Here is a 26,958-nt window from a genome sequence, read left to right as displayed (position 1 = left end):
TCTGGGTGGGCCCCAAGCCCCAGCTCACCCTGGAGGAACTCCCTGCCTCTCCCGCCCCTCCCTCCTAAGGATGCGCCCTCTGTCTCCCAGCAGGCCCTTCCTCCCACAGTGCCCCCAGGACCTGGCTCTGGTTCTCCCGTCCCCTCCCAGAGACCAATGACCGGCATCCACACCTCCACTCCCATGCCCCTCAGAGCATGCCCCCTCACCCCCCACACACAGGGCCTGCCCTGGGATGCCTGTGTTCGAGGAGGGCAAAGCCCTGGCGTGTTCCTGGGCCCAAGCAGGACCAGGGGCCAAGGGCGACCAGTGCTCTGCGGCCAGGAATTTCCTGAAGGGGAAGGAAAAAATGTCTCTGGTGGTCACCTCTAAATTCCTGTTTTATGTTCTGGGGAGTCTTTTATTTCTGTTTCAGTTCCATCTAACAAACACTGAACATGAAACGGCCTGGGATGAGCTGGTGACCTGGAGCGGAAAGCCGGGTGCAGGAAGTGTCTTCCTCAACCCGGGTCCTCAGGAAGCCGTGGGTGGCCAGATGCCTGCCCACTGCCTCTCTGCACAGAGACCCAGTAGCACGGGCCGGAAACCGAGGTCCAGAGAGGGACAGGGGCTAGCTCAAAGCCACACAGCAAGTCTGTCTACACATGCCTCGGGTGCTTGAGGGTGGCCAGCTGGGGGTCACCTTGGCCAGTGCAGCTCTGGGAAGACTGGGGTAGGGGTGGGGATTCTTTCTGGACAGAATTTATGGGCTGATTCTTCCTCACTGGCTCTCTCCTGAGTGGCACTGTCCCAGGCCTCCAGTGACTGGTGTCATCTCTGGCTTTAGGGGACAATTCTGACGAGTAGTGGGCTCACGGGCGGCAGGCTGTCACCTGTGTGGTCCTGTCGCCCTCATGTGGTTTCCTCTGGCATTGCAGCCAGTGCCAGGAGAAGGGGAAGGCAGCTCCAAGTCACCTGGCCTGTTACAGGAAGAGAAACGGAGGCCCAGAGAAGGAAGAGACAGGCATGTAAACAGATAAATGGCAGGCCATGCAGAGTGGTGGGTGATGGGTGCCACAGCAGAGGAAGGGACACAGGAAGTGACATCTGAGCCGGGCTGCACATGCAGGGAGCGGGGCATCCCAGGGAGAGAAGCAGTGTAAGCGAGAGCTGGGTGGCAGGCTCCCTCTGACTCCCCGTCCAGTGCTCCTTCAACTCCCCTCTGTGCAAAGCCCCACAGACTTGTGCCAGCTGAGAAGGGAGGGCAGGCCGAAGCAGGACAGCTCAGTACAATTTTATGCACTTTTTAAACTACTGAATTTCTGGTGATAAAATTAACATAGACTTACTGAATTAAATTTGCATTTCAGGAAAATGTAAAGAAGATTTAAATTACCCTAAACTCAAAGAGAAGCACTGCTAACATTCTGAAGTATCTCTTCAGTCTTTTTTCCTATGCATATATACATTTTTTTTCCAGCTTTCTTCTGTACCCTCCATTTTCCAATGAGAAGTTAAATGCTTTTCCTTCATGTTATTAAATCTCCTACAATATGATCTTTTCTTCACAGCTGCATGATATTCTACTTTAATTTCTTCAAGTCTTTGTATAACCAGCTCTGCAGGGAATACCTTTGTTCAGAAATCACCATCCAATATTTCTGAGTTTTTTTTTTTTTTTTTAAAGATTGGCACCTGAGCTAACAACTGTTGCCAACCTTTTTTTTTCGCTTTTTCTCCCCAAATTCCCCCAATACACAGCTGTATATTTTAGTAGTGGGTCCTTCTAGTTGTGGCATGTGGGACACTGCCTCAGCGTGGCTTGACAAGCGGTGCCATGTCCGCGCCCAGGACCCGAACCAGTGAAACCCTGGGCCGCCGAAGCAGAGCGTGCAAACTTAACCACTCGGCCACGGGGCCGTGGCCGGCCCCTCTGGGTTTTTTCTTAAGGAAAAGCTCATAGAAGTGGCGCTACTGGGGCAGAGGCTGGGTCTGTCTTTAAGGCCTCTCACCCTCCAGGGAGAGGTCCGCCTCCACTGCCGCGTCTGCAAGCGCCCACACAAGAGCTGGGCCCTGCGTTAGAGGACTTGCAGCAGCCTGGACTTTGCCTCAAATGTGACGCATGAGCTGAGCGTTTCCTTTCATCAAAGACAACTTGAGTTCAGGCCTGGGGCCACGCGAGCAGGACAGGAGGTGCCTGGGCTGCTTGTAGGTGACCGAGTGTCCTGGGCTGCCCAGGATTGAGAGGTTTGCCCGGATGCAGGACTCTCAGTGTCAAGACTGGGATGGTCCCGGGCACACCGAAACAGTGGTCACCCTAGCTACCAGCTCGTGGTGTGACCCTCAGCAAGCCCCTGACCATTTGCCCCTGTGAGGGCAGCATTCTGGGCTGGGGCCAGGGATGGGGGACCCAGGGAGGCTCAGAAGGAGCCCTGCCCACCTGGAGTGTGGGAAGCAGGTGAGACAAGGAAGAGCTGTCATTCTTGGGGGCATGCCAGGCTGGCATCCTGACTCTGTCCTTCCCAGTGGTGTGGCAGGGGTGGGGTGCAAAGAGCTTCCACTTGCTCCACCGTAAATGGCACGAGAAGCAACCTCACGGAGCGATTGCAAAGCTGACACACAGTGTTGGATGCACACCCTCAGCATGCCTGAAGGTCGTCAACCTTCAGTCTGAGGTTTCAAGAAGGCTTCCTGCAGAGGGTGAAAGTGGAGTCTGTGTGACGAGTTGACAATCCCCTAGCCCACTGAATGCCATGGAGTGAGGGTCAGAGCGGCAGGCTCTTTTCCTCTCTGGATTGAGGCCCAGAGTTCTCCATTCCCCTACCTCAGCCTCTTCTGACTCCCGTCTTTGCTGTTCAAATGAATGCTGACATACCATAGTTATGATTTAAATAGTAAGCATCAGTTGTTTACTATTTAAATAATTATATTTGTCTATTTCAATATTAAACCTATTTATTGTCTTTATTGTTTAAACATCAAATGTGTGCAGTGTCTTTACCATTTAAGTATTAAACATGTATCCTGCTCGTTATGGGTCATCCTGCCCCCACTGGAACGCAATCCCGCGCGAGCAGGGACCGAGGAGAGCTTCCGCTCGCAGCAGGCGCTCCATAGGCATTGCTCAGTGACAGAACAATGATCGAGTTCCCGTTTCTGCTGGGCTTGCTCCACGTGCCCCTCACATTGAGCATGCGTTCATCTCCCATGATGGAGTCCCCTCTGTGCAGACAGGGGTCAGAGGCTCAGACAGTGAAGTGGCTGCTAGGAAAAGCAGTTAGCTTGAGCAGCGGGGGCTCAGAGCTCATGCGCTGGACTCACCTCCAGAGGAGGGTCACAGCCCATGGTGAGCAGGATCTAGAGGGAATGATGTGGTCCCTTCTTCCCAGGAGCAAGAGAGAAGGGGGACATTTAGAGCTTCAGTGACCCAGCCCCTGAGGTCCATTGCCCCCTCCACACCCAGCACGTGAAGGAGAATGGACGTCCATCACTCTGGGTCTGCTATCCTGGGTAGCCCCCCTCAGGGACTGAGAAGGCAGGCACCCAGAAAGACCCTCATTTTGAAGATGGGGATACTGAGGCTCAGAGCGGGGCAGGGCTTTGCCCCAGGTACAGAACCTGGAAGTGGTGGGTCTAGGAGTCAAACCCAGGCTTGCTGACCTTGCAACATGCCACGTCTCGTCCAGGGCTTCCCAGCTGCTGCAACACAAGGCTCGCACGTGCCTCTCGTAAAATACCAATTCCTGAGCCCCTCCTCTTGGAGACTTTGACGCAGTAGGTCTCGGGTGGGCACCAGGAACCTGTATTTGTAATGAGCTCCTCAGGGTGTCTGATGATCAGAGTCCTGGGTGAAGGGCCAGTGGGGCCGCTGCCCTGCAGCTCACCATCCACATCCTTTTCCCAGGTGCCAGGCACCAACTACCCAGTTGTGCTCCTGTTCTCAAAAATGGTGGAGGTGGTGGTGTTCCAGCCTCAACTCCTGCTAGGTACTAAATGCTTGCAGGTCGTGGGACTTCTCTAGCATATAAATTATATGAAAATCAGAGGAAATAACTATCACATAACTGCTTGGAAAACCCACATAGTATTGTGCTAGATGTTTGATGTCATTTTATTGATTCAGCCCTTGCTAGATAAAAATGTGTTTTTCACAAGTATGTGTCACTTAGATACAAAGTAAAGTGTCCCAAGATTCCACCCAGAGGTCAGCAATCATTCTGAGCCCTGAGAGCTACGAGGGAGCAAAGGCTCTGGCTGTGGGTGTGCCTGGAACAAAGGCAAAGTTGGGAGAGAGGAATGAGGTCAGGCAGAATGAGAAGCCTGGTGTCTCCCTCCTGACACACTCCTTCCCAACACACTCCTTCCCATCCCATGCGTTTTGTGGAGGCCACCTTGTTTAAATCCTAGTCATGCTTTGTGGGTCACCTCTTCCAGGTAGCCTCCCCTGACTGCAGTTAGTGCATTTGTTTCCCCTAAAGATTTTATTTTTCCTTTTTCTCCCAAAGCCCCCGGGTACATGGTTGTGTATTTTTAGTTGTGGGTCCTTCTAGTTGTGGCATGTGGGATGCCACCTCAGCATGGCTTGATGAGTGGTGCCATGTCTGCACCCAGGATTTGAACTGGCAAAACCCTGGGCCACCGAGGCACAGCATGCAAACTTAACCACTCAGCCATGGGGCCGGCCCCAGCTAGTGCATTTTCGCTCTCCCATTGACACTCACGGCACTGGTATGTGCCTGTCTCATGTTTTCATGAGACTGCCTCATGGTTTCTCCTTAGGACTGGACCTCAGTATTCCCGCTGAGCTGCAGATCATTCACTCACACATTCTTGAGCGCTGCAGTTCCCTGTGTTTCAAACTTTAGGTCATTATTATGGGTCAGAATATCAATTTAGAGCTGTTTCCCAAAACTGCCTAAGCAGAATCGCCTGGTGCTTGTGTTAAATATAGACAGGCCAACCAGCCTCTCCCTTGGAAATCCTGATTTCATAGTAGGTCTGACTTGGGACTAGGGATCTGTTTTTAACTGACCCTCCAGGAGCTAGAATCTAGCTTTCCTTTTTTTTTGAGGAAGATTAGCCCTCAGCTAACTACTGCCAGTCCTCCTCTTTTTGCTGAGGAAGCCTGGCCCTGAGCTAACATCTGTGCCCATCTTCCTCTACTTTATATGTGGGATGCCTACCACAGCATGGCATGCCAAGCGGTGCCATGTCCGCACCTGGGATCCGAACCAGGGAACCCTGGGCCGCCGAGAAGCGGAACGTGCGAACTTAACCACTGTGCCACCAGGCCGGCTCCAGAATCTAGCTTTCCAATCTGTAAAGTGCGTACAAATCACTGGTGATCTCGTTAAATACAGATCTTAGCTCACTGGGTCTGGGGAGGGCCAGGAAGGGTCATTTGTGACGAGCTCTCAAGTGATGCTGATGCTGTGCGCCTGGGGTCCCAGGGCGCTTGGCCATGTTCAGGTGATTCTCATCTTTAGGCATGTTGAAGAGCAAGGATTTAGTGCTTGCTCACAATCTCAGCACACCTGGGGAGCTTTTAAATGTACCAGGTCCCACTGCAGACCAGTTAAATCAGAATCTGGGGGGGGCTTTGTTTGGGTTTGATTTGGTTTTTAAAGCTTCTTAGATAATTCTGGTGTAAAACAGGGTCGAGGCTCACTGATTCAGTGGGTCTCCACCAGCATGAAAATAAGGCGATGAATAAATGGAATAGAATAGAGGATCTCTACAGGCTTGCAGGGGAAGAGCTCTGCCTCAGGTCTATGTGTTATACGTGCAGATTGTGTGAGTTGCTAGATCAATGTGGGTCTGAAAATGAACGAAGGAGAAAGGGAGCATGTCCTGGAGTTCACAGACCAGCCGTGGGGACAGATGGACTGAAGGAGTTCAAGGACACCCCTCCCCCAGCACAGTGGCGAGCTCTGCGGCAGTGAGGCGAGGGTCAGGGAAAGCAACAGAAGCATCTGCGTAAGCAGAGAGTGAGGTGCCAGGACTCCCCTGAAGCAGGCAGGGCCTTCGAGGCACAGAGGACAAAATGTACGTAGTTGGGGGCGTGTAAAAGAATGCAGTAAGTTCCAGGAAGGGAACCAGCAGTTGCTGGCGGTGTGGCTGGAGCCTGGGGGTGTGAAGGGGAGTGGCAGACGATTGCAGGGGCCTGGGAAATGTGAGCTGAGAGGAAGGAAGGTCACTGACCCCTTGCCAGGAAACAATCTACGGCAGGTGACCTAATCTGAGCAGAGCCACTCACGTGGGTAGTCATGACAACCACTGACAGCTTGTGTAAAGCTATTTCTGTGGACCAAGGACTCATGGAGTCTGAGGGCACTAGACAACTTTCTAGGAAACACTTTGGGGTGCTTAAGCAAAGATCAGTCAGCAACACTCCTATGGCCCTTTCCCCAAGAACCCAGGCCCTCTTCAGCAGCATTTTATTTGGGCCAACACCCTTTCTGCCAAGCACTGAGTCGGAGGGCCAGAAACAAGTCAGGCACCTCTGCCCTGGGAAAGGGAGACAGCGGGACAACAACTAGGACACGGGGCAGGATGTTGGAACTGCCCAAACTTTGTCCTACGGGAAGGCAAAGGCAAGGGCGGCCAGTTCTGTGTGGGTAGTCAGAGGCGGCTTTTCGGAGGAAGAGGCTAAGGGCCTGGAAGCATTCACATGTTTGACGGCTGAAGAGTTGAAGTGTCGGTGGTGAAAGGGCAGGGAAAGGCTTACAGAACACAAGGATCTGCAAACACTGAGCGATGGCACATGGCCGAAGCTGAAGTACAGAGTGTAGCTGGGAATGAGGTGGACAGACAGGCAGAGGGGCCAGGACACAGACAGCCTCGTGCCGAGTGAAGGCGTTTGGTATTGGGAGGCAAGAGGGAACCATTGGAGGTTTTTAAGCTGAGGAGTGAGATGATCAAAGCCAGGTTAGAAGGACATTTAGCTGACAGCCTAGACAGAGGCTGGAGGAATGAAGAGGTTAGGAGACTGGAGAGTGAACAAAAGAATGGGTGGATGAGGACAGAGAAATGAAAGGCTAACTTTATGATGAATTCTGAATCAGAAAATAGAGGGTTTTGATCTCCAACATTCATATGCCCAAGAAGAGCCAATTAAAGGCCTGGGGGTTTCTGACAAGGAACTAAGAGCAGACGGGCAGAGGCCTGCACTGTGGCCTGCAGCGTAGCAGAAGCCAATGGCTGCGCTTCAGACTCCCGTGTTCCTGCTGGCCTGGGACTTCCTCACTCTCTGGAGTCTTGCCCCAATTGTGTGTTTAATTTCAGTCTTTTCCTCCTTTTCAGGTTTTACCACAGGAGAATAACGTCTCCATTCTAATCTGAAATGAATTATTTATGCCTATGAACATGCTGGATGCCCACCTGCCTTATTTATTTTTCGAATAATCCACATGAACAGGAATTCACACGAGGCATGGCAAACATAATTTTGAGGTAAACGCCCTTCCCCCCGTTGCCCGATTAATCGTTCCAAACCACTGCGTGGCCTCGTCCTTGTCCTGTGGAGCCTAATTAGGTGCCCGGGGCCCACCGTCTGACAGTCAGGATTTGCATTATCAGACCCCACCACCCGACCTTAATCTTATCTCCTGCTACCGTGACTTTCTCCCCTAGCCCAAATTCCACTCATTCATCCTCCAAACCCCCGTTCAAACACCTCCTACCCTCTGAAGCTGTCCCTGGTTCTCTCTCAAGGGGAAGGGCCCCTTATGCTTCTGAATTTCCAGTCTTGTTTTTCTATCCTTCGTGAGACTCTGAGCTCCCCCGAGAGAGCTTAGGTATGGACAATGGCACATGGGAGGAACCTCAGGAGAGTGTGTGCTGAAATCAGTAGTATGGTCTCCCACATCCCAAGAAGCAGGTGAACTGCCCAGCTCAGGCACACCAGACAAAATTCTGGAGTCAGTATCTACAGGGTGCTCCCGGGGGAAGCGGGCAGGGAAAGACACCTGCTGGAGCCGTCCCCTGAGCGACGCTTCACTCCAGTGGGGTTGCCTACTGGACTAACCCCAAGTGCAGAGCACACACTTCACGTATTTGACGAGCCTCTCCTCTCCAGGGTGACCTTTCTCACCTCTGTTGTGCAAGCTCCAGTTGACCAGTGAGAGTCACACCGTCGCTCCCAGGGATTCTTCCAAGGGCTGAGGGACACATGCGAGGCAGGCGCTACTTCTCAGACAGGCATTTGGGGCCCAGGGACTTGACCAAGGTCACTCCCAGGAAGTGTCAGGGCTGTGACTTGACCTAGGCCTCCTAACTCCTGTGAGCGGAGTCCAAGACCTGCCAGTCATCTGGGGTTGAAAAGAAACAGGTTAAAAGTGATTTGTAGGTCCTAAAGCACACACAGGTGTCCTTCTGTGAACGCATTTCCATTAAAAAAAAATCTGGTTTATTTATATAGCCTTTTTTTTAAAAGATTGGCACCTGAGCGAAGATCTGTTGCCAATCTTTTTCTTCTTCTTCTCAAAGCCCCCCAGGACATAGTTGTACATTCCAGTTGTAGGTCCTATATATGCAGGTCCAGTTTATAGTCTTATAAAGCACTTGCTGATGAATTCTGAATCAGAAAATAGAGGGTTTTGATCTCCAACATTCATATGCCCAAGAAGAGCCAAAAAATACTTCTAATCTCGTGTACTTATATTCTCTTTTTTCTTGAGCAGGGTAGCCAGTTTACCTAATTGATATTCCTCCCATCTGAACAAAGAGTCAGCTCTTGAGTTTACCAATATTCTTCACTTTTTAAATTTATTCATCCTCATCTCTCTTCTTCTGTTTTGTCTAGGTTAATTTTATTCTAATTTCTTGAGTTAGATGCTTATTTTATTTAGTCTTTAGTTCATAATGAGTGTTTAAGCCTATGCATTTTCCTTTTTTTTTTTTTTTGAGGAAGATCAGCCCTGAGCTAACATCTGCTGCCAATCCCCCTCTTTTTGCTGAGGAAGACTGGCCCTGAGCTAACATCCGTGCCCATCTTCCTCTACTTTATACATGGGACGCCTACCACAGCGTGGCTCACCAAGCGGCACCATGTCCGCACCCGGATCCAAACGGGCAAATCCCGGGCCGCCCAAGTGGAACGTGCGAACTTAACCGCTCTGCCACCGGGCCGGCCCCTGGATTTCCTTTGAACAAAACTTTTATTACTGTTCAAGATATTCTGTGGAGAATTTTGGTCTAATTGGTCGCCTCACCATCTGTATCGTGCCCTGTTTCTTCGCCATAGAGGCTCTGATTTGGGATTATATGCTCCCCTTTCCAGGGTGCAAGCCTGCCCTGGCTTTGTGCATCATAGCACACCCTTTATCTGTGCTCAGGAGAACATCCTTCTCATGGCCCACAGGAAAGGCCACTCCAGGGCTTGATGAAATCTAATCAAGGCTACAAAGGGGCTAGGCGGGGCACCTTCAAGGCTTCAGCGCTCGCCACCCACTGGGTCCACGCCCACGGTCCTCCCGCAGGCCGCGAGCTAGAGAACGCGTTGGCTGTTTGTGGCACGGCAAGGCCGCCGTACGATGACAAGGGACCGGTATTCTGGCTCGCGGAGCCCCAATGCCTTACGACAGGTGGGATGAACACCCCATACCTGCCTCACCGCGGCGAACGGCGGCGAGAAGCCGGAGGGCGTCACCCGACTCTCCGCGGGCTTCTGGAAAGGCGGCGCGGCGGCGTGCTCCTCACGTGACCCGGCCTGGGCGGTGTCGAGCGCCCCGCCCCGCGCGCCGGTCGGTTACGGTCTGCGCCTGCGCGGGCGCTGCTCGCGGGCTCGGGCGCTCGCCGACCTGCGGGCGGGCGGCTGCCGGGCTTGGGGCCGGGCGCCCGTGGCGATGGTGAGTGTGGGGGGCGCGCGCGAGGGGAGCCCGGGGCTCCCCGGCCTCTGCGTGGAGGGAGTGGGAGCGCGGGGGTGCCGAGCAGGCCGCCGGGCCGGCCTCCGGCGCGCCCGCGGGGCCCGCCTCTCCGCGCGCACCCTGCGCCCCCCGCGCGCCCCGCCGTTCGCGCGCGCCGTGCCGGGGGTCGGGCGCCGCAGGTCCGGGGCGGCAGGGCGCGCGGCCGGGGCTCCCGCGTGAGGGCCGCTTCGCCGCGCCGGGCGCCGTCTGGCTGCGCGCGCGAGCCTTTCCCGCGGAGGCGGCCGTGCAGTCAGCCGGGGCGCCCCGGGCCCCAGCGGCCGCCGGGCGGGGAGGCCGCGCTCGGACGGCGGAAGGGCCCCCGCCGCCGGGGTTTGGGTTTCCGGGACCGCTGACTCTGTTGAATGTCAGGGACGGAAGGGGCCTTGGCGATCCTGCCAGCCCTTCCCTCCGCCTTATCGCTGTTGGGGAGACGGGCGCTCGGATGGCGGTAAGTTCAGCCGCGCAGTCGGGCACTGCTGATTCTGCGACACCATGTTGCATGGCGTTGTGGGAAACTCCGTTGTACAAGGCGTTTTACGGGGACGAGGTGGTCGCTTTGTTAATTGCAAATCTCTGCACCAGTTATTTGGTATTAAGCCTAGCTGTATGGAGCATGTCGGTGCCTCAGCTGTACTCACCCTTTCGGCGTGACCTTTATTTTGCCCGTTTACAGCTGTACACAGCTGGTCTTAATTCCCCCCTTCTGTTTCTCTGCCTGTAAGCTGTGAAACAGACGTCCTTAAAGTAAATGCGCAGTGGCCTTGCCAGCTTGAGCCTCCTCCGCCCTTGGTTTGAAAGGATTCCGTAAAATCAAAAGGTGCTGGGACTGGTCGGGTCCGTTAGTGGTTAGAGCACAGATTAGGCTCTTTTGATCGGGAGTCACCCTTAGTGCATCTCAGGGAAAAATCACAAGCTGTTACCTGTAAAAGGAGTGGACTTATCTGGTCTCTGCTTTGGTAGATTGAAGTCAGCCTAGAGGAGTGGATTTTTAAGTTATATAGACGTTGCTTTGTACTGATAGTAGCAAAATAGTGTCATAACTGGGGGTGGAGCCCAGACTGATCTTTTCTGAATGCTGACTCGTGCGAGTTCACATCCTGTGAGAATTACAGTTGCCTTCTCCCCAGTTTTTGCGCGAAGACCTTGGTGCTGGAGTCACATCTGAGTCCTGCTTATCCATGTGAGCTGTAAGTTACCGTGTGTGTTTAGACTTTACCATGTTTTCTTATGCTGCAGAAGTTTGACGCTGCAGAAGTTTGACACTGCAGTTGCTTGAAAGTCATCTTCATGAATTTTGCTCCTTAATGTTGAGATAGATGGAGTGTTTAGGTAGCAAACGTGTCAAATTATGGTAAACAAATTTTGCAATAAATTGCAAAGAATTATCCATGTTAAAGAATTTAAATATAGAAATCAGTTTAGCAAAGAAATGTAGCCATGTTCACAGAGGAGATGAACATGCAGAAGTCTAAACTTCATTGCCAGGGAATCCTGTGCACACTGTTCTTCCCTCTGTTGCTAGATTGAGAGCCTGTCCACACCATCCTGGGGTGTAGGATGGAACTGGAGGGGAAGCTCTAAATCTGAAGTCTGGGAAGCTTTCGTTACTTTCCTTTTTCCTGTGTCCAGGCCTATTTTTAAAATCTGAGACTAAATGTATAGTAATGTTCTTAAGGTTTCTTAAAATGGTTCAATACAGTAGTCAATAAATGACTGGCTAACTCCTGCTAGCCACAGTTTTCTGTTTGTTTAATAACAATTTCCATTATCACAGAGAGTCATGACAAACTAGATAAAGTAACTTGAATTTGCAAGATTTTGGAAAGTGATACAGGTACTATTCCAATAAAAATTGAAAGTGAACGTGGACAGAATTTTGTTCAAGTGTACAAATAAGATTTGTATTATCAAGGAGCATATATTGTTAAACAGCTTGTACATGGGAACTTGAGAATTTAAAGTGCATTGTTATGTAAATATGTAAAAGTGAAGCTTTTTACATTCATAAATTGTCACAGGTGTTATTGTGGAATCGTATATACATTAATCGGAGTATTTTTGTTGATTTTAACATTGTTTAGTCCTGAAACTCTGAAGAAGGGAAAAGCAGGACGTGGATATAAAGCGTTTCTGTGCTAAGTCATTGTTTGTTTTTTTGGTGAGAAAGATTGTCGCTGAGCTGCCATCTGTGCCAGTCGTCTTGTGTTTCGTCTGTGAGATGCCACCACAGCATGGCTGGATGAGTGGCCTGTAGATCTGCACCCGGGATCCGACTCTGAACCCTGGGCTGCCGAAGCAGAGTGTGCAAACTTAACCAGCACGCCACCGGCGGGCCCCTACCAATTTGTTTTTTAAATGTTGGTGAATCTTAGAATGGCAAATGTAGTGCTAATAAGAGTTTTTAAACTCCTGTCTGTCAGCTGAAACAGTAAGAAGTAAGGACGTAGTGAACTAAGTGATTGATAATTATCAAACTCTGTACCCTGCACACTTCTCGAGCATCTGTAAAACTTTTTTTTTTAAACTGAAAATGCCACTGGCTTCTTTAATTGGTTGAGAGCACAAACTGTGATAGGCAGAGGTCTGTTATAAACAAATTAAAAGCTGTGTTTTTTCCTCAGTTCTCCTCAAGTCAGATATATACACACCCACAAAAATGGTGTGTGAAGGAGAGCTGTCATACGCAAGAAGTTGTCTCCTGAATTAAGGCAAACAGCTGTTGAAACAGGAATTAGCACAGTGAAGTTAGCAACGGACTTAAAACTTAACGGGTTTCAAAGACGTCTTGAGTGCTGCAGGGCGCCGCTGTGCTGCGTGAAGGACTGAGTGCTGCTAGGCGTGGAGGAGAAGTCTGCACGGCTTCTAGCAAAGGTCGTGTCCAGGACAGCAAATCGAAACAGCACAGCCCGTCAAGGGAGGCTGTGGCTTCATGTCAGAGCGACAGCTTCTCTCTCTGCTAGAAAATCCTGTGTGTCCAGAATGGGCTCAGAGTACAGGACAAAAAGGGCATTTTTAACATTTCTTACTTCATCAGACATTTTCTCTGTTTCTTTTCCCATCACCCTGTATTTCAGCATGATCCAGCAGAAAGATGGCTACTTTTAGAATTGGCTATTTTATTTTTCTTTCTGTGGCGAGAGTGTCATGGAGCCTGGATATTTCAGGCTCATATGCATCCATGCCCAGTGTCCCGCTCTGGTCAAAAAACTTAGCAATGAACTTGGCTTCCTGCTGCTGCCTTGTTCTCCCACTAACGAAGGTCAGCTTCAGGGTGTATTTGTCATTGAACCTTTGAGACTGGAGGTCAGTTGCCGAATATCGGGATCCATCCCTTTAGGAGCTTTCCTGTGGGCCATGAGAAGGGTGCTCTCCTGAGCACAGAGGGTGTGCTGTGAGGCACAAAGCCAGGGCAGGCTTGCACCCTGGAAAGGGAGCATAAAATCCCAAATCAGAGCCTCTATGGTGAAGAAACAGGGCACGATACAGATGGTGAGGCGACCAATTAGACCAAAATTCTCCACAGAATATCTTAAACAGTAATAAAAGTTTTGCTCAAAGGAAAATGTGTAGCCTTAAACACTCATTATGAAATAAAGACTAAATAAAAATAAGCATCTAACTCAAAAAATTAGGATAAAACTAGACAAAACAGGAGAAAAGAGATAATGATAAATTTGAAGATTGAAAAATATTAAAATTGGTAAACTTGAGCTGAGTCTTGTTGGGATATGAGGAATATCAGTTAGGTAAACTGGCTACCCTGCTCAAGAAAAAAGAATATAAGTACGCAAGATTAGAAGTATTTTTTAAAATAACAAGTGCTCTATAAGATTATATAAATAGAGTTTTTTTTTTTTTAAGGAAATCTGTTTACCACTACTGACTCCAGAAGAGAGAACCTGACAGACCAGTAACATGGAGGAAATTGAGAAAGTTATCAAAAAGCTGCCATCTCCCAAAACACCAGGCCCACGTGGTGTTACAGGTGAGTTTTTTAACTTTCAAGGAAAAGATAATTTTGATAAGCTTTAAATTGTTCACCAATGTAAGGAAGGAGAAACAACAGATTCTTTTTACAAAGCCAGTGGAACATTGACACCTGAACTTGGCATGAAGATAGTACTAAAATTGAAAACTTGATGTTATGAATAGTGATGTGAAATTTTAAAATAAAATATTAGCAAATGGTTTTTAACAATACATTAAAAAAAATATTTCACCATGGCCAAGTAGGATCCATCTCCTTATTACAAGAGTGAGTAATTAGCAGGAAGCATGCTAGTGTACACACCAGATCAATGCATCAGAAAAGAGCAGTGGAATAGCTCGTCCTTGCAGGGCACCTGCTGTGCTCCAGAGCACTCTCCTGGGCACCTTACGTGTATTAATTCAACTAAGCGAGCCAGCCTCTGAGGTGGGTGACATCCTTGTTTTATAAAGGAGGAAACTAAGCCATACAGACGTGAGTAACTTGCTGCAGGGCACACGGTAGATAACGTGGTGGAGCCAGGATTTGAGCCCAGACAATTAGCTGTAGCTGTTAGATGTTACACGGGCTCTGTCTCCGGTAGCCACGTGATTATGTCAGTAGCTTCCTAAAAGCATTTGACCGAAGTCCGAGATAGATTCCTGATTTAGTGGTGGTGGGAAGGGGTGGAGTGGGTGGAGTTTAGTAAAACAGGAATTAATATATATTGCCTTCCCATGTGTGAAAACTCTCTAAAGGCCCTTATGATCATTTGATCACTAGTACTAGAAAAATGACATCCATTTTTACTGGAAAACAGTTTCCTCGTAAATAGCACGGGCAGAGTCTTAAGTTATAATTGCATATATTCTAATCAGAATGAAGCTTTGGGCATCTTAGTGTAATTTGTCAGATGAAATTATATGACGGCACTGGAAAGACGCTGTACTTCATGTCTGCAGCACAGTCCCAAAGATGGGCAGGAGTGGGTGGTAAATGGGGAAGGTTACTCGAGTGGGAACAGGTCTTATAGGGGCCAATTGATCAGTGCGGAAGTGCTAGGATGTGGATTATGAACACTCAGATGACAAGAACTTCTGTTTGTCAGACCAAAAGCCAGTGTCACGCTTAATAGTAATCTCTAGATGAGTTGACACAAATGTCAAGAAAAATGTAGGCTGTTCAGTATTACCATAATTTAATTTTATTCAGGAAGTATTTGTCAATTCAATAAGATAGGAGAAAGAAAGATACATATTATAAAGGAGAAAGCAAAGTTATCTGTGATATTTTATATACGTCACGCATTGCCTGACAATGGAGATTGTTCTGGGAAATGCATCGTCAGGCAATTTCATCACTGTGTGAACATCATCCAGGGCACTGAAGGGGAACACAATTTGCTACCTAAAATATGTCTCTTTAACATGAGGATTATTTTAGGGTATTTATTTCTGAGAAACAAGACTCAGAGTTTTTCTTATTACCTCCCCCTTAGCTGCCTAAAAGGATTCAGATAAGAAAACCTGTCTCAAGAAGCGAGTGTTACCTTAGGATAACATGAACTAGGTGGCAGACAGGGAGGAACCTAGAAAAGCCCGTGTGTTGGGCTCCGCTCTGTGTCTTCTGTTTCTCGGTGGCCAGATACTAGCTGCTGTTTTTCACCGACCTATGAGTCCCTGACTCTCCCCACCCCCAGCATCGTCTGTGGTTTAGCTGAGGATGGTATTCAAGGTGAGAGCTTTGGCCATTTGGGGGAGTTATTTGGTTTTCCTGGGTTTCCACTATGTGTAGGTGTTATTAAACTCGTTTGTTTTCCTCTTGTCAGTCTGTCTCATGTCAATTTAATTCTTAGACTAGGCAGAAGAACCTAGAAGGATACAGGAAAATTTCTTCCTTCCCTGCAGTACTTACACAAACCTGCGTGGCACAGCCTGCTGTATACCTGGGCTGGATGCTCCTAATCTTACAGGACCGTCGTCTCCTATGCGGTCCCTTGTTGACCGAATGTCGTCATGCAGTGCATGACTAAAGTGGACACTGAAGCACATCCACCAAAAAACTGAGAAATAGTAAGAGGATTCAGTAAGTTGGCTGATTCTAACCTTAACACGCAAGAACTGGTAGCTTTTTCATACGCAGACGAAAGGCAGTTAGAAAACTAATTGGAAGTATTAATAGTGACTGAAAAGGAAAATACCTAGACATAAGAAATATTTAAGATCTATATGAAAGAATTTTAAAATGCTACTAAAGCTCATAAAAAGATAACAAGTACAAGTAAGTAGGAATACCCCATGTCCCTGTAAGGTTCAATTTTGAAAAGGTGACAGTTCTTTAAACTCACCTATAAAGTCACTTCCACTATAAGGTACCAACGAGATTTTTGGGAGGAATATGACAGAAATACACTAAAATTTACCTGGAAAAGTGAGAGCTGGGAAAACTGCTAAGTCTGATAAGAGTAGGGGGGCAGCCTACTAGATAGTGAAGTCTGTCTTGGTGCTACGGTAGGTTGAGGCAGGTCGGTGCTGGAGAAGAGAGACGAGGCTGTGGGGACAGTGGAGCGCAGGAGGAAGTGCAGGTGCCTGTGGGTGTCCGGGTTGTGCTGACCAGGGATGGAAGGGAAGTTCATCAGTCAGTTTCGTGGGCCATCTCTCGTCTTTGCCTCGCCCCGTATGCTCAGATTCCAAAGAGATTACAGTACTGATGATAAATGAAACCATGGAAGTTGTAGAAGGATGCGTGGATTACATGTTTATAATTTTAGAATAATGAAGGCCTTCTAAGGAGGACAGAGTCTAGAAGCCAAAATCAATAGATTTACTATCCAAATTAAGAGTTTCAGTATCACGAAAATGATATAAAGTGGGAAAAGTATTTGCCACAATTTAATGTAACTAGGATTGATTTTCTTCATATACAAAGAAATTTTACAAATCAGAAAAAAACGAGGTACCCACAGAAAAATGGGTAACATGAAAATTTATAGTAAAAGAAATTCAGATGTTCAATGTAAATGAAAAATGCTGAATTTTATTCAAAAATTTTAATGATAAAACGAGATTTTTTTTCACCCATCAGATTGGCAGAAGTTACGTTTCCATACCTGGTGCTAGGAATGGCAGGGAAACGTACTGGTACACACTTAGTGGAAATGTGAATCCTGATGCGTTTTCTGGGGGCAGTTTGAAGTAGCTATCGAGTCAAGATGTGTTACTCCTTGAGCCAGCAGTCCGTTCTAAAGATGTGCCCTGTAGGTAGATAAGGTGGGGAGAGTGCACCCAACAAGGGACAGGTGCAAGGATGTCCAATTGCAGCATTTTTTTAAAAAGCAGAAAAAGGAAAAAGCCAAAAAAACAAACAGCGACCATAAATAGGAAATAGAATAAATGACATCCGTTTGATAGAATATTATGCAACCGTTCAGAACCCCAGGGTGTCTGTGCTGTTCTTAGAAGATTCCAAAATGCATTGTTATACACTTTAATTTTCCATTCGGTAGTTTTGTTCTTTCTTGTAGTTTTTAACGATGGGGGGGTGGGGGTGAGGCAGGCGGCGAGGCGAGCGTGGCTGGTCGGGCTGATGGCACAGGGCCTTCGCGCTGGTCAGGCCAGAGACGAAGAGCATCTGCGCCCAGCAGTGAGCCTTGAGGAGAGGACAGCTGTCGATTTAATTGGTTTCCAACATTATTTTTCTCCAAAAAAAATGCACATCTTTTTTAATGTGTAAATGTTTTTCTTAAAAAGTAATACACCTTTCTTTTATGAGTGTTTATTTGAACGGTTTATTTCTCATTTTACTGGGTCTCCGAGCAGCTCCGAGGAGCCAGGCCGCTGGGTTGAGCATGCAGGTGACTTCAGTCTGCCTGCTGTAATACCTGCCAGGTAGAGAGCATCCCTCTCTCGGAGCCGCCTCCTTGATTTCAGTTGCAGTGGGACAGTTTCTACTGTCCCTTTGTTCCGCATCTGTGATGGCTAAGCAGCATGCAGCTCTGAGTCCCCTGCTGCCAGCCCTCGGCATCGGTGGGGCTTCCTCAGATGAACGGAGTGTGTGGGCACCCACAGGGGGTGTGGCTCTGCCAGTCGTGGGGGCCAGCAGTGGAAGGGTGGCTCCCGGGCATGTCGACTTCCATAGGTGTGAGCAGGTGACTTCTGGTGGGAGAAAAGTTCCCTGACCCCTTTCATGACCTTCCTTGGGGCACACTTTGGGCCTCAGCAGTGTCTAGTCGTGGTGCTTGTCGGTGAGGGCAAGGTCACCTTTCTAATAGAAACGCATCAGCAGGCCAGCTCGCACTCCAGACAGGCTTGGGCTGAAGTGTGCAGGTGTTAGGTTTTCTTCTTAGCACAGGGAAAAGGGCATGCAGATCTAGGTCTAACATACTTAAGGAAAATCGTTTGTTTCCGTTTGCTTCACGTCAGAAAGGAGAAGAATAGCACATAGTAGTGTCAGAGGGTCTCCTCACACGGGTCCTCGCCGCTTCTCAGTCCTCGTGTGCCACCCATCCGTCTCCCCCAGCGTGATGCTCCAGCAGGACATAGTTGAGTAAGTCCTCAAGAATGCGATCCTGCTGCTCCCTTGACACCGGACCTGCACCCTAGCCTGTGCCACCTTTGGCTCAGAGGTGCTTTACCCTTTTGTGCATTGGAGTCCTGTTCCGAGCTCAGAGCCCTGCCCAGAGGCTGTCGCCTGCCCTGGGTTTCTTGTAGACTGCTAATGACCCCTCCCTCTGTGGGGCCTTTGTACCTCCTACATGCTTCTCTGATTGCATTTATCACACTGTAGTCTAAGTGCATGTCTTATCTCCCCTGAGGCCAGGGTCCTGTGCTCTGTAATCTCTGACAACAGGGCGGCACCTGGACCATTACAGGAGCAGCCTCAGTTGGTTGAATTTGATTCTCTTAGTGTACTAAGGGGCCAGTGTGAAAGCAGGCAAAGGAGGAGGAGTTCCCGGCAAATGTAAATGAGTCTCCTTGACAGTGTTATCCTGTAAGTCTGAATGAAGCAAATACAAAAACATCTTTATTAAAAAGGATTTAGGGAGGAAGGAAACGGGGAGAGTGGACCCTGACTGCAGTGTCATGGTGTCCCCAGCGTGGCCTCAGGACCTGGCGACTCTCTCTGTCACCCCGCAGGGTGGAAGCAGCCTCCGTGCAGCCGTTTGCCTTTGGTCACCTGGGAGCTGTGCTGCCCGTCTCCCTGCTGGCCTCTGTCGTCCTGGTTCATTGTGGCAGCTGTCCCCAGCTTTGAAAGCAGAGTTGAATAGATTGAGAGAAGTTTAACTTGAAAAATATAGAAAAGGGAAATACAGTGTTATTATGAAATGAGAAAATATAAACTAATTTTAGCTTTTTTATATGTATATTGACAAAAACATACCATGAATGGTACCATGTCAATAAAAGATATTCTCCTTGTTTTTTGTGTTTTTTTCCCTGTAACTCTGTTTATTGATCCAAAAAAGGACTCACTGCTATCTAAAATTTCATTAACACCATTAAAAAATCCAAAATTGATATACTGAACCTTACTCTATTTTTAATATCCCATCTTTTTTTTTTTTTTGAAGATTGGCACCTGAGCTAACATCTATTGCCAATCTTTTTTTTTCCTTCTTCTCGCCAAATGCCCGCAGTATGCAGTTGTGTATTCTAGTTGTGGGTCCTTCTAGTTGTGGCATGTGGGACGCCGCCTCAGCATGGCCTGATGAGTGGTGCCATGTCCGCGCCCACTATCCAAACCGGCGAAACCCTGGGCTGCTGAAGCGGAGTGCGCGAACTTAACCACTGGGCCATGGACCAGCGGCCCCTTATTTTTAATATCTATGTGATACGCCGTCACGTGGATCCATCTTCGTTTATACAGAGTGTCCTTGTTGTGGAGCGTTTAATCTTTCTCAGCATTTCTGTTGGGAGTGTTGTGACTGTCCTGCAGTTGCATCTTGGCGCACATCTTGTGTCGGTAATTACTCCCTTCGGCTGTATTCCTAGAAGGGGAAGTACAGTTGTGTGACCGGCTCTCGTGTTCGCGTCTGTGGCTCCTGCAGAGGGCGGCTGTGCAGCGCTGACGGCTTCCGCACCTTCTCTGGGCCTGGCTCGGCTCTGAGCTCTGCCTCCCGACAGTGATGACGGATCTCTGGAACAGCTTTTGTCCTGAACTCAGTAGTTGCCAGCAGCGTGTGTGTGGTATGGGGAGGGAAAAAGATAAGGACCTTGGTTTGCTTGAGTTTTTTGTTTATGTTTCTTTGTCATAAGTTAAAGACCTAGATGGTTTATCTGACCTACTTTCTTTCTTTCTTTGCCATTGAAACCCTTACGTGTAATCTTTTTTTTGTTATTGTGGTAGAAAATACGTATAAAATTTACTGTCTTAACCAGTTTTAAGTGTACAGTTGAATAATGTTGAGTATATTTACGTTGTTATAAAGCACATCTCCAGAACATTCTTATCTGGTGGGACTGAAACTATACGTGTTAAACAACAACTCCCTGGCCGCCCCGGCCCCTGGCAGCCCCTGCTCCACTCTGTCTGCGAGTTTGACTGCTCTCAGTGCCTCATGGGAATGGAATCATAGTGTTTTTTCTTTCATGACTGGCCTATTTCACTTGGCATAGTGTCCTTGGGTTCCTGCATGTTGTGGCATGTCGGGATCTCCTTCCTCCTCAAGGCCCCGTGGTGCTCCTTGCATGGATAGACCACATTGTGTGTCCACTCATTCGTCATGGGACGGTCGGGTTGCTTCTATCTCGACTGCTGTGAATAGTGCTGCTGTGAACGTAGATGTGCAAGTATGTCTTGGAGCCCCTGCTTTCGAGTCTTTCTGTGTACATGCACAGAAGTGGGGTTGCTGGATCATATGGTAGTTCTATTCTTGATTTTTTGAAAAGCCACCATACTGTTTTCCATAGTGGCTTCACCATTTTACATTCCCACCAACAGTGCACAAGGATTCCAGCTTTTCTATGTCCCCACCAACATTTATTTTCTGTTTTTTTTTTTTTTTAATACTACCATCCTAATGGGTATGAGGTGGTATCTCACTGTGGTTTTGATTTGCATTTCTCTGATGATAAGTGATGTTGGGCATCTTATCGTGTGCTTCTTGGCCATTTGTATATCTTCTTTGAAGAAATGTCTGTCAAATCCTTTGCTCATTTTTTAATCAGAGTATTTAATTTTTTGTTGTTGAGTTGTAGTTAATGTGGTCTCTTACTGTTGAGGAATTAGAATCAATTTAAAAATATGTAGCCTGATATATTTAAAATACAGTAAAATTCCCACTTAGTGCACAAATGTCATTTCGGGGACGATTTCTGTGATGTAGGGATTGTTCTGGATGATGCAGCTGTTTGGCTCCGTTTTCGGGGAAGATCAGACTTAGGTGACTGGCACGGAATGGTCTTACATTCTAAGGGATCAGGTGTATTGGGGGGGAGGCTTGGCCTGAGTCCCACTCAGTGGGCTAAGCCTATATATTTAGGCTGCAAATCTTTTCCAGCATGGTCTGATATGGCCGATTTTTGTCCCAGGGCAGCCTACCGAAGCCACTGCCATCTGTGGTATGATAGTGGGGACATGAGCCCTGGAGTCAGACAGACTTCATTTCAAGGTGCCAGCTCTGGGGCCGGCCCGGTGGTGCAGCGGTTAAGCTCACACATTCCGCTTCGGTGGCCCAGGGTCCACCGGTTCAGATGCCAGGTGTGGACATGGCACCACTTGGCAAGCCATGCTGTGGTAGGCGTCCCACATATAAAGTGGAGGAAGATGGGCACTGATGTTAGCTCAGGGCCAGTCTTCCTCAGGAAAAAAAAAAGATTGGCAGATGTTAGCTCAGGGCTAATCTTCCTCAGGAAAAAAAAAGTAGAGGAAGATGGGCATGGATGTTAGCTCAGGGCCAGTCTTCCTCAGCAAAAAGAGGAGGCTGGGCGGCAGATCTTAGCTCAGGGCTAATCTTCCTCAAAAAAGAAAAAAAAAGATGCCAGCTCTACCGGTTACTAACTAGACCTTGGACAAAGAAGAGTATTTGTTTTTTCATTTGTAAAACCAGGAAACTGTTTACTTTATGGAGTTTCAGGAGTTAAATGTGAAAATACAGTATCTAGTACATACTTGCAGGCCTTCCTTGACCCTGTTCTCCCAGCTTCCACCCCAGAGTGTGGTTGGGTGTCCCATAGCTGTGCTCCCACAGCACGTGTTCACAGAGCCCGTGTCACTGTGGGTCGCTGGTGCCTTGGCCGTCTCCTGTTAGTTTGCGGGCTCCTTGTCTGTGACTTGCTGGCACTTTGCAGAGGGTCTGTTCAGGCTAGATACCAAGTGTTCGTGAGCAGAGTGAATGAGTGTGTGTCTTGCTGGTGTGTTTCTCATGGGAGGACTTTGAATCTGCTTCAGAAGGATCACGGTATGTGCCACTATGTAGTGTAGGTAATGTGTATGACCTAGTCCACCAGTTCTCAGAGTTTATGGTCTCGGGGCCCTTTTATACTTAAAATTATTGTGGACCCCAAAGAGCCTTTATTTATGTGGAAATAATATTCATGGTCTTAGAAATTAAAATATTTATTCACTTTAAAATAGGAATGATAAACCCACTACATGTTAACATAAACAACACCTTTTCTTGAAAAATAACTATTTTCCAAAAAAAAGAATTTAATGAGAAGAGTGTGTTTTACAGTTTTGCAAATCTCTTTGATGTCCGGCTTAAAAGATGAGTGGGTCTGCTGTCTGCCTCTGCGTCCAGTCTGCGTGAGAAGTTGTTTTGGTTGAAGCAGAAGCAGAAGATGCAGCCTCACGCAGATGTGCAGTTGGAGACAGGAGGGCCTCCTGGACCCTGGACGGGCCTTGGGAGCTGCAGGGGCCTCTCCAGTCCCTTAAGCACTGCTGATCCGCTCTAAGAGAGAAAATGCCATAGTGTCCAGAAATTGGAGGAGGCGTTGGGGGCAAGTTCCACGTGTTTAGCACTGTGTATAAAGGTTTACCTATTGTTATTTCATTATTTTTAGGTTAAAAAAGATCCTTCATGAGGAAGAAAGATCTTAAGCAACATGGATTCTGAAGCTCATGAAAAGAGGGCGCCACTCCTAACATCTTCGAAACAAGACATAGCACCTCATATTGCACACGTTGGTGGAATGAAGCATTACTTGTGTGGCTGCTGTGCAGCCTTCAACAATATAGCCATCACCTTCCCCATTCAGAAGGTCCTCTTCCGGCAGCAGCTGTATGGGATCAGGACGCGGGACGCAGTCCTTCAGCTGAGGAGGGATGGATTTCGAAACTTATACCGCGGAATCCTTCCCCCCTTGATGCAGAAGACGACCACGCTGGCACTGATGTTTGGGCTCTATGAGGATTTATCTTGCCTTCTCCATAAGCATGTCAGTACCCCGGAGTTTGCGACCCGTAGCATGGCAGCAGTACTGGCAGGGACAACAGAAGCGATCTTCACTCCACTGGAAAGAGTTCAGACATTGCTTCAAGACCACAAGCATCATGACAAATTTACAAACACCTATCACGCGTTCAAGGCGCTGAAATGCCATGGGATGAGAGAGTATTATCGAGGCTTGGTGCCCATTCTTTTCCGTAATGGTTTCAGCAATGTCCTTTTTTTTGGCCTTCGAGGGCCCATCAAGGAGCATCTGCCGACCGCCACCACTCACAGTGCTCATCTGGTCAACGATTTTATCTGTGGAGGTCTATTGGGGGCCGTGCTGGGAATCTTGTTTTTTCCAGTTAATGTCGTAAAAACTCGCATGCAGTCTCAGATTGGTGGGGAGTTTCAGTCTTTCCCCAAGGTTTTCCAAAAAATCTGGCTAGAACGGGACAGGAAACTGACAAACCTTTTCAGAGGTGCCCATCTGAATTACCATCGGTCCCTCATCTCTTGGGGCATAATCAATGCGACTTACGAGTTCTTGTTAAAGATTATATGAAAGAAGTCAGTTAAGTGCCATTTATCACTTGAATAGACCTTCTAAGAAGAATGTGGTTTGGCCTCATTCCTAATTGGCCAGGACAGTTGGTGTCCAGGGCACAAGGAATTACGGGCACAGCTGTTTCCTTTAAGCACCAACGAATCAGAATAAAAGGTTTCAGCAGGAAAAGTTGAGGGATTTGTTTTGTTTTATTGTTATCTGAGAACTTGAGGCTCATTGCCTGGTTAATAGCTGTCCATCTGATGGCTTTTGACAAGGAAACTAATAGCCAAGATTTTATTTTCTTCTTCAAAAGTCTTTAAACTTTCTGTATTGAAACGTAAGTGGCCATGAGCAGCCGGAGGAAAGGTGTTTAGGGCCCGCTGAATTCTCAGGCTGACCTCCGTTACTCCGTTTCGTCCTCCTCCGCCCTCAGGTGAGCTGCAGAGTAGGCTTGATTCACCTGGAGCGTGTGCGTGGTAGGACCGGGGGAACAGCAACGAGAAGCAGCTGGCAGGTGTAGGCGTTTCATGATAAATTGCTTGTGTTAGTTTTGAAACTAGGCACCTGTTGGGATAGTCTTTATCTAAACTTTGTTTTTTAGACATGGTCGATGCAAGCAGCGAATGAAAGCTCCCAGTTTGCCTTCTAGGTTTGAAAGTTTTTTGTGTAATTCTGAATGTGACCTTAAACCCTTCCAAAATATCCTTCCGTTAATTTCACTTATTTCATTGCCAAAAGATGGAGAGACTTAAATTTTGTTACAGGCATTTCACCCCGTTCAGTTTCATATTAATTGCATATAAATCAAACTCGGTGTAGCTTGGTTTCTTTGATTGTTGCCAACTTATCGAAGAGGTTTTTTTTCTTTGAGTAGCAGTTTGTCATGTTCAAGTATCCTGTTCTCTTGAAATTCTCCTTTTAAAAGAAGGAAACCACTTTCATAAAATTTTATTTTGGAAGTCTGTTAACAGGAGCCCAGATTTTTCTGGTTTCTAAATTTTCCAGGGGAGGGGAGAACTCAGGGCACCTTTCACTCCGCGGTGTTAGCCGTCTTTTTTTTATTTTACTCTTGGAAATAAAGACTTCTAGGATTTTTATATTTTGGGAACCCAGTTTTTACCATTTTTGTCATTAAAACAATAAGACAGTTTGAGAGGATAAGATCTAAGTAAAAATGTTTGAAGGGTTAATTTTAAATTCCAGAAGTTGGTAAGAGCTGGACAGATACTCATCCCTCACCTCACAGACCAACGCCTACTTATCAAAGGAATCAGGGTTCACAATGGTTTTTCCAGACAAATGAGGCAAAATGACTCATACATCGATTGAGTAACTAATAAAACATACGAAGCATCCTAGAAAAGTGGTTCGTCAGTCTTGTAAAAGCCCCCCTCAGTCCAGACTGTGTGGTTAAGATTGCCAGCACGGGACGCGGCAGGGCAGTTGGGCTTCTTATGAACCGGCTTTTCTTCATTCTGGACAATTGCATCTGAATATGTGCACATACTGACCGAAATAAAATCAGGCTCTCAGTTGGTAGTTTCCTCAATTTCTGGGCAGATAGTCCAAAAAAAGACATTTAACCTCTGAACACAGTGTGGCCTGTCACACGCTGAGCACGCTCCTTCCAGACAGGCGGCGGTGGGGCCCGCAGCTTCCCAGCACACGGCAGACGGGCTTGTGCTGGAAGTGGCCCTTCACTTTAGAAACCGAGATGCAGATGTAAGGATTTCAGAAAAGCCCTTGACACCTAATAAGTGTGAGGAGCATCCTTTGGCTGATTGAATAGAGTCAGGATTTGAAGGGGCTTGGGTTTCAGAAATGGACAGTGAGGGCACCGTGGGGCCTGCGGCCTCGTTCTCGGGCGTGTGTCCCTGAGCGCCGCGTGTCCAGGTGCCCCTCATGGGGCAGGGGCACCACCCGGGACTGGCCGCCGAGGCCTTGGTTCCACAGGGCTTCCTTTTGTCTACACACTCCACGCAGCTGACAGAAATCTGAGTTCCAAGGCACTTCTGGGAAATACGAATGAATTCAGAGGAGGATGCCTTGGTTTCTGCTGTTTCAAATATGTGGCATTTAAAAAACAATATTTTTACTGGTTTTAGCTCATCATATTTTTGAATTTCTTTGTCACTTTTTACAGCTTTTGAAGACCAAACTGCAAATACATTACCAGGGATGGTTTTGTGTTGTCCTACATAGAGTTCTTAAATTTAACAAAATATTCAGAACTTGTGGTAGCCAACAGCTTTGTCTGGCGTTTAAAATAAGTCAAAATGTGCTGTTAATAAGAGATGCGAACTGTTGTTACCTTCAGTGTGACCTAGTGTGGTAATAGTCTTGAAAAGGCAAACATCGAGTAACTTTATCTGAAAAGCTTTAAAAGTGGCCTTTCTGTTACATACGTGGTGCAGATGGCGCCTTGTCTTGCCTCGTGTGCTCCGTGTCTGCTGCCACCAGAAGTGGCTCTGGGCTCTGCATTTGACACACTCAGAGTGCCGTGAGCCCTCAGGACTGCACCGCGGGGGAAGGCCAGCCCCTGTCTGGTGCCAGTTCTGTCCTTGTTTCATTTGTGCTTGGAGGCAGAGTTGATGTTTTGTCTCAGTAGTCAGTGTTCACCTTACCGTATGGTTGGTTCTACAATCACCTGCTGTACATTGTGATCTGTGCAGTAAAGCAGAACTGGGGACATGTATCATCTTTGCAGACCTGAGACTCCCTAGCCCAGTGACAGTGGCGATTCTCAGTTACGGGGCTGTGCAGCCGCGGAAGGGGTGACGGGGGGGTTGACAGGAAGTAGGAAGTGGGGTCTAGAGGGCGTCGCGCAGGCAGTCCTGCTGGCCCGTGGACGCCGTGCTGTAGTGAGGACATGGTCAGGGGGCGGTGGACAGGAGGCCCGTGTGAAGACGGGAAGCGCTCAGACTTGATTTCCTTTAAATTAATCACCTTTGTTTTCTCACGTGCATGTAAATGCGTATCAAAGACTTGAACAGCGTTCTCCTGACATTTGAGGATTTTTTTAGTTTCATTATTAAAAGTGGTTAAGCACACAAAGCTGTTTTTGTTTGTATTTTGTTTAATATTTTGAGTTTTGTGACTATGAGTTTAAATGAAATCTGTTAAAAGTTTCAGAGTTAACATGCTTCTTTTGGTATTCTGTTTGGAATAAAGTTTTTTGTTAAGTCCA

At 47.8% G+C, this 26,958-nt stretch overlaps 1 protein-coding gene and 1 long non-coding RNA gene across 5 annotated transcripts in view; one reads left to right on the top strand and one right to left on the bottom strand.

Annotated features, from left to right (window-relative positions):
- LOC139079591 (uncharacterized) overlaps positions 1 to 9,701 on the bottom strand; it is a 19,950-nt gene extending 10,249 nt beyond the window's left edge. Inside the window, exons 1-2 of the long non-coding RNA XR_011533334.1 lie at positions 9,584 to 9,701; positions 8,072 to 8,288 (exon numbers count right to left, since the gene is read on the bottom strand). This is a non-coding gene — a long non-coding RNA (uncharacterized lncRNA). The remainder of the gene's footprint in view (positions 1 to 8,071; positions 8,289 to 9,583) is intronic.
- SLC25A51 (solute carrier family 25 member 51) lies at positions 5,819 to 26,958 on the top strand. 4 transcript variants are annotated; one of them, XR_011533331.1, is made up of 3 exons: positions 5,819 to 7,431; positions 13,746 to 13,869; positions 22,854 to 26,958. XR_011533331.1 is itself a non-coding variant. In XM_070595231.1 (3 exons), the coding sequence occupies exon 3, from the start codon at positions 22,896 to 22,898 to the stop codon at positions 23,784 to 23,786; it is 891 nt and encodes a 296-aa protein (XP_070451332.1). In that variant the 5' UTR covers positions 9,691 to 9,827; positions 13,746 to 13,869; positions 22,854 to 22,895; the 3' UTR covers positions 23,787 to 23,962. The 4 variants fall into 4 exon arrangements, 2 of the variants coding, with proteins under 2 accessions (XP_070451332.1, XP_008535109.2); XM_070595231.1 differs by lacking the exon at positions 5,819 to 7,431 and adding an exon at positions 9,691 to 9,827 and having other exon boundaries at positions 22,854 to 23,962; XM_008536887.2 differs by lacking the exon at positions 5,819 to 7,431 and adding an exon at positions 10,196 to 10,332 and having other exon boundaries at positions 22,854 to 23,962.

Source organism: Equus przewalskii, chromosome 26 (genome assembly GCF_037783145.1).
Source record: "Equus przewalskii isolate Varuska chromosome 26, EquPr2, whole genome shotgun sequence".
Lineage (NCBI taxonomy): Eukaryota > Metazoa > Chordata > Mammalia > Perissodactyla > Equidae > Equus > Equus przewalskii.
The sequence above is the reverse complement of the archived record's forward strand: the minus strand, read 5'-3'. Positions and strand labels throughout refer to the sequence as shown.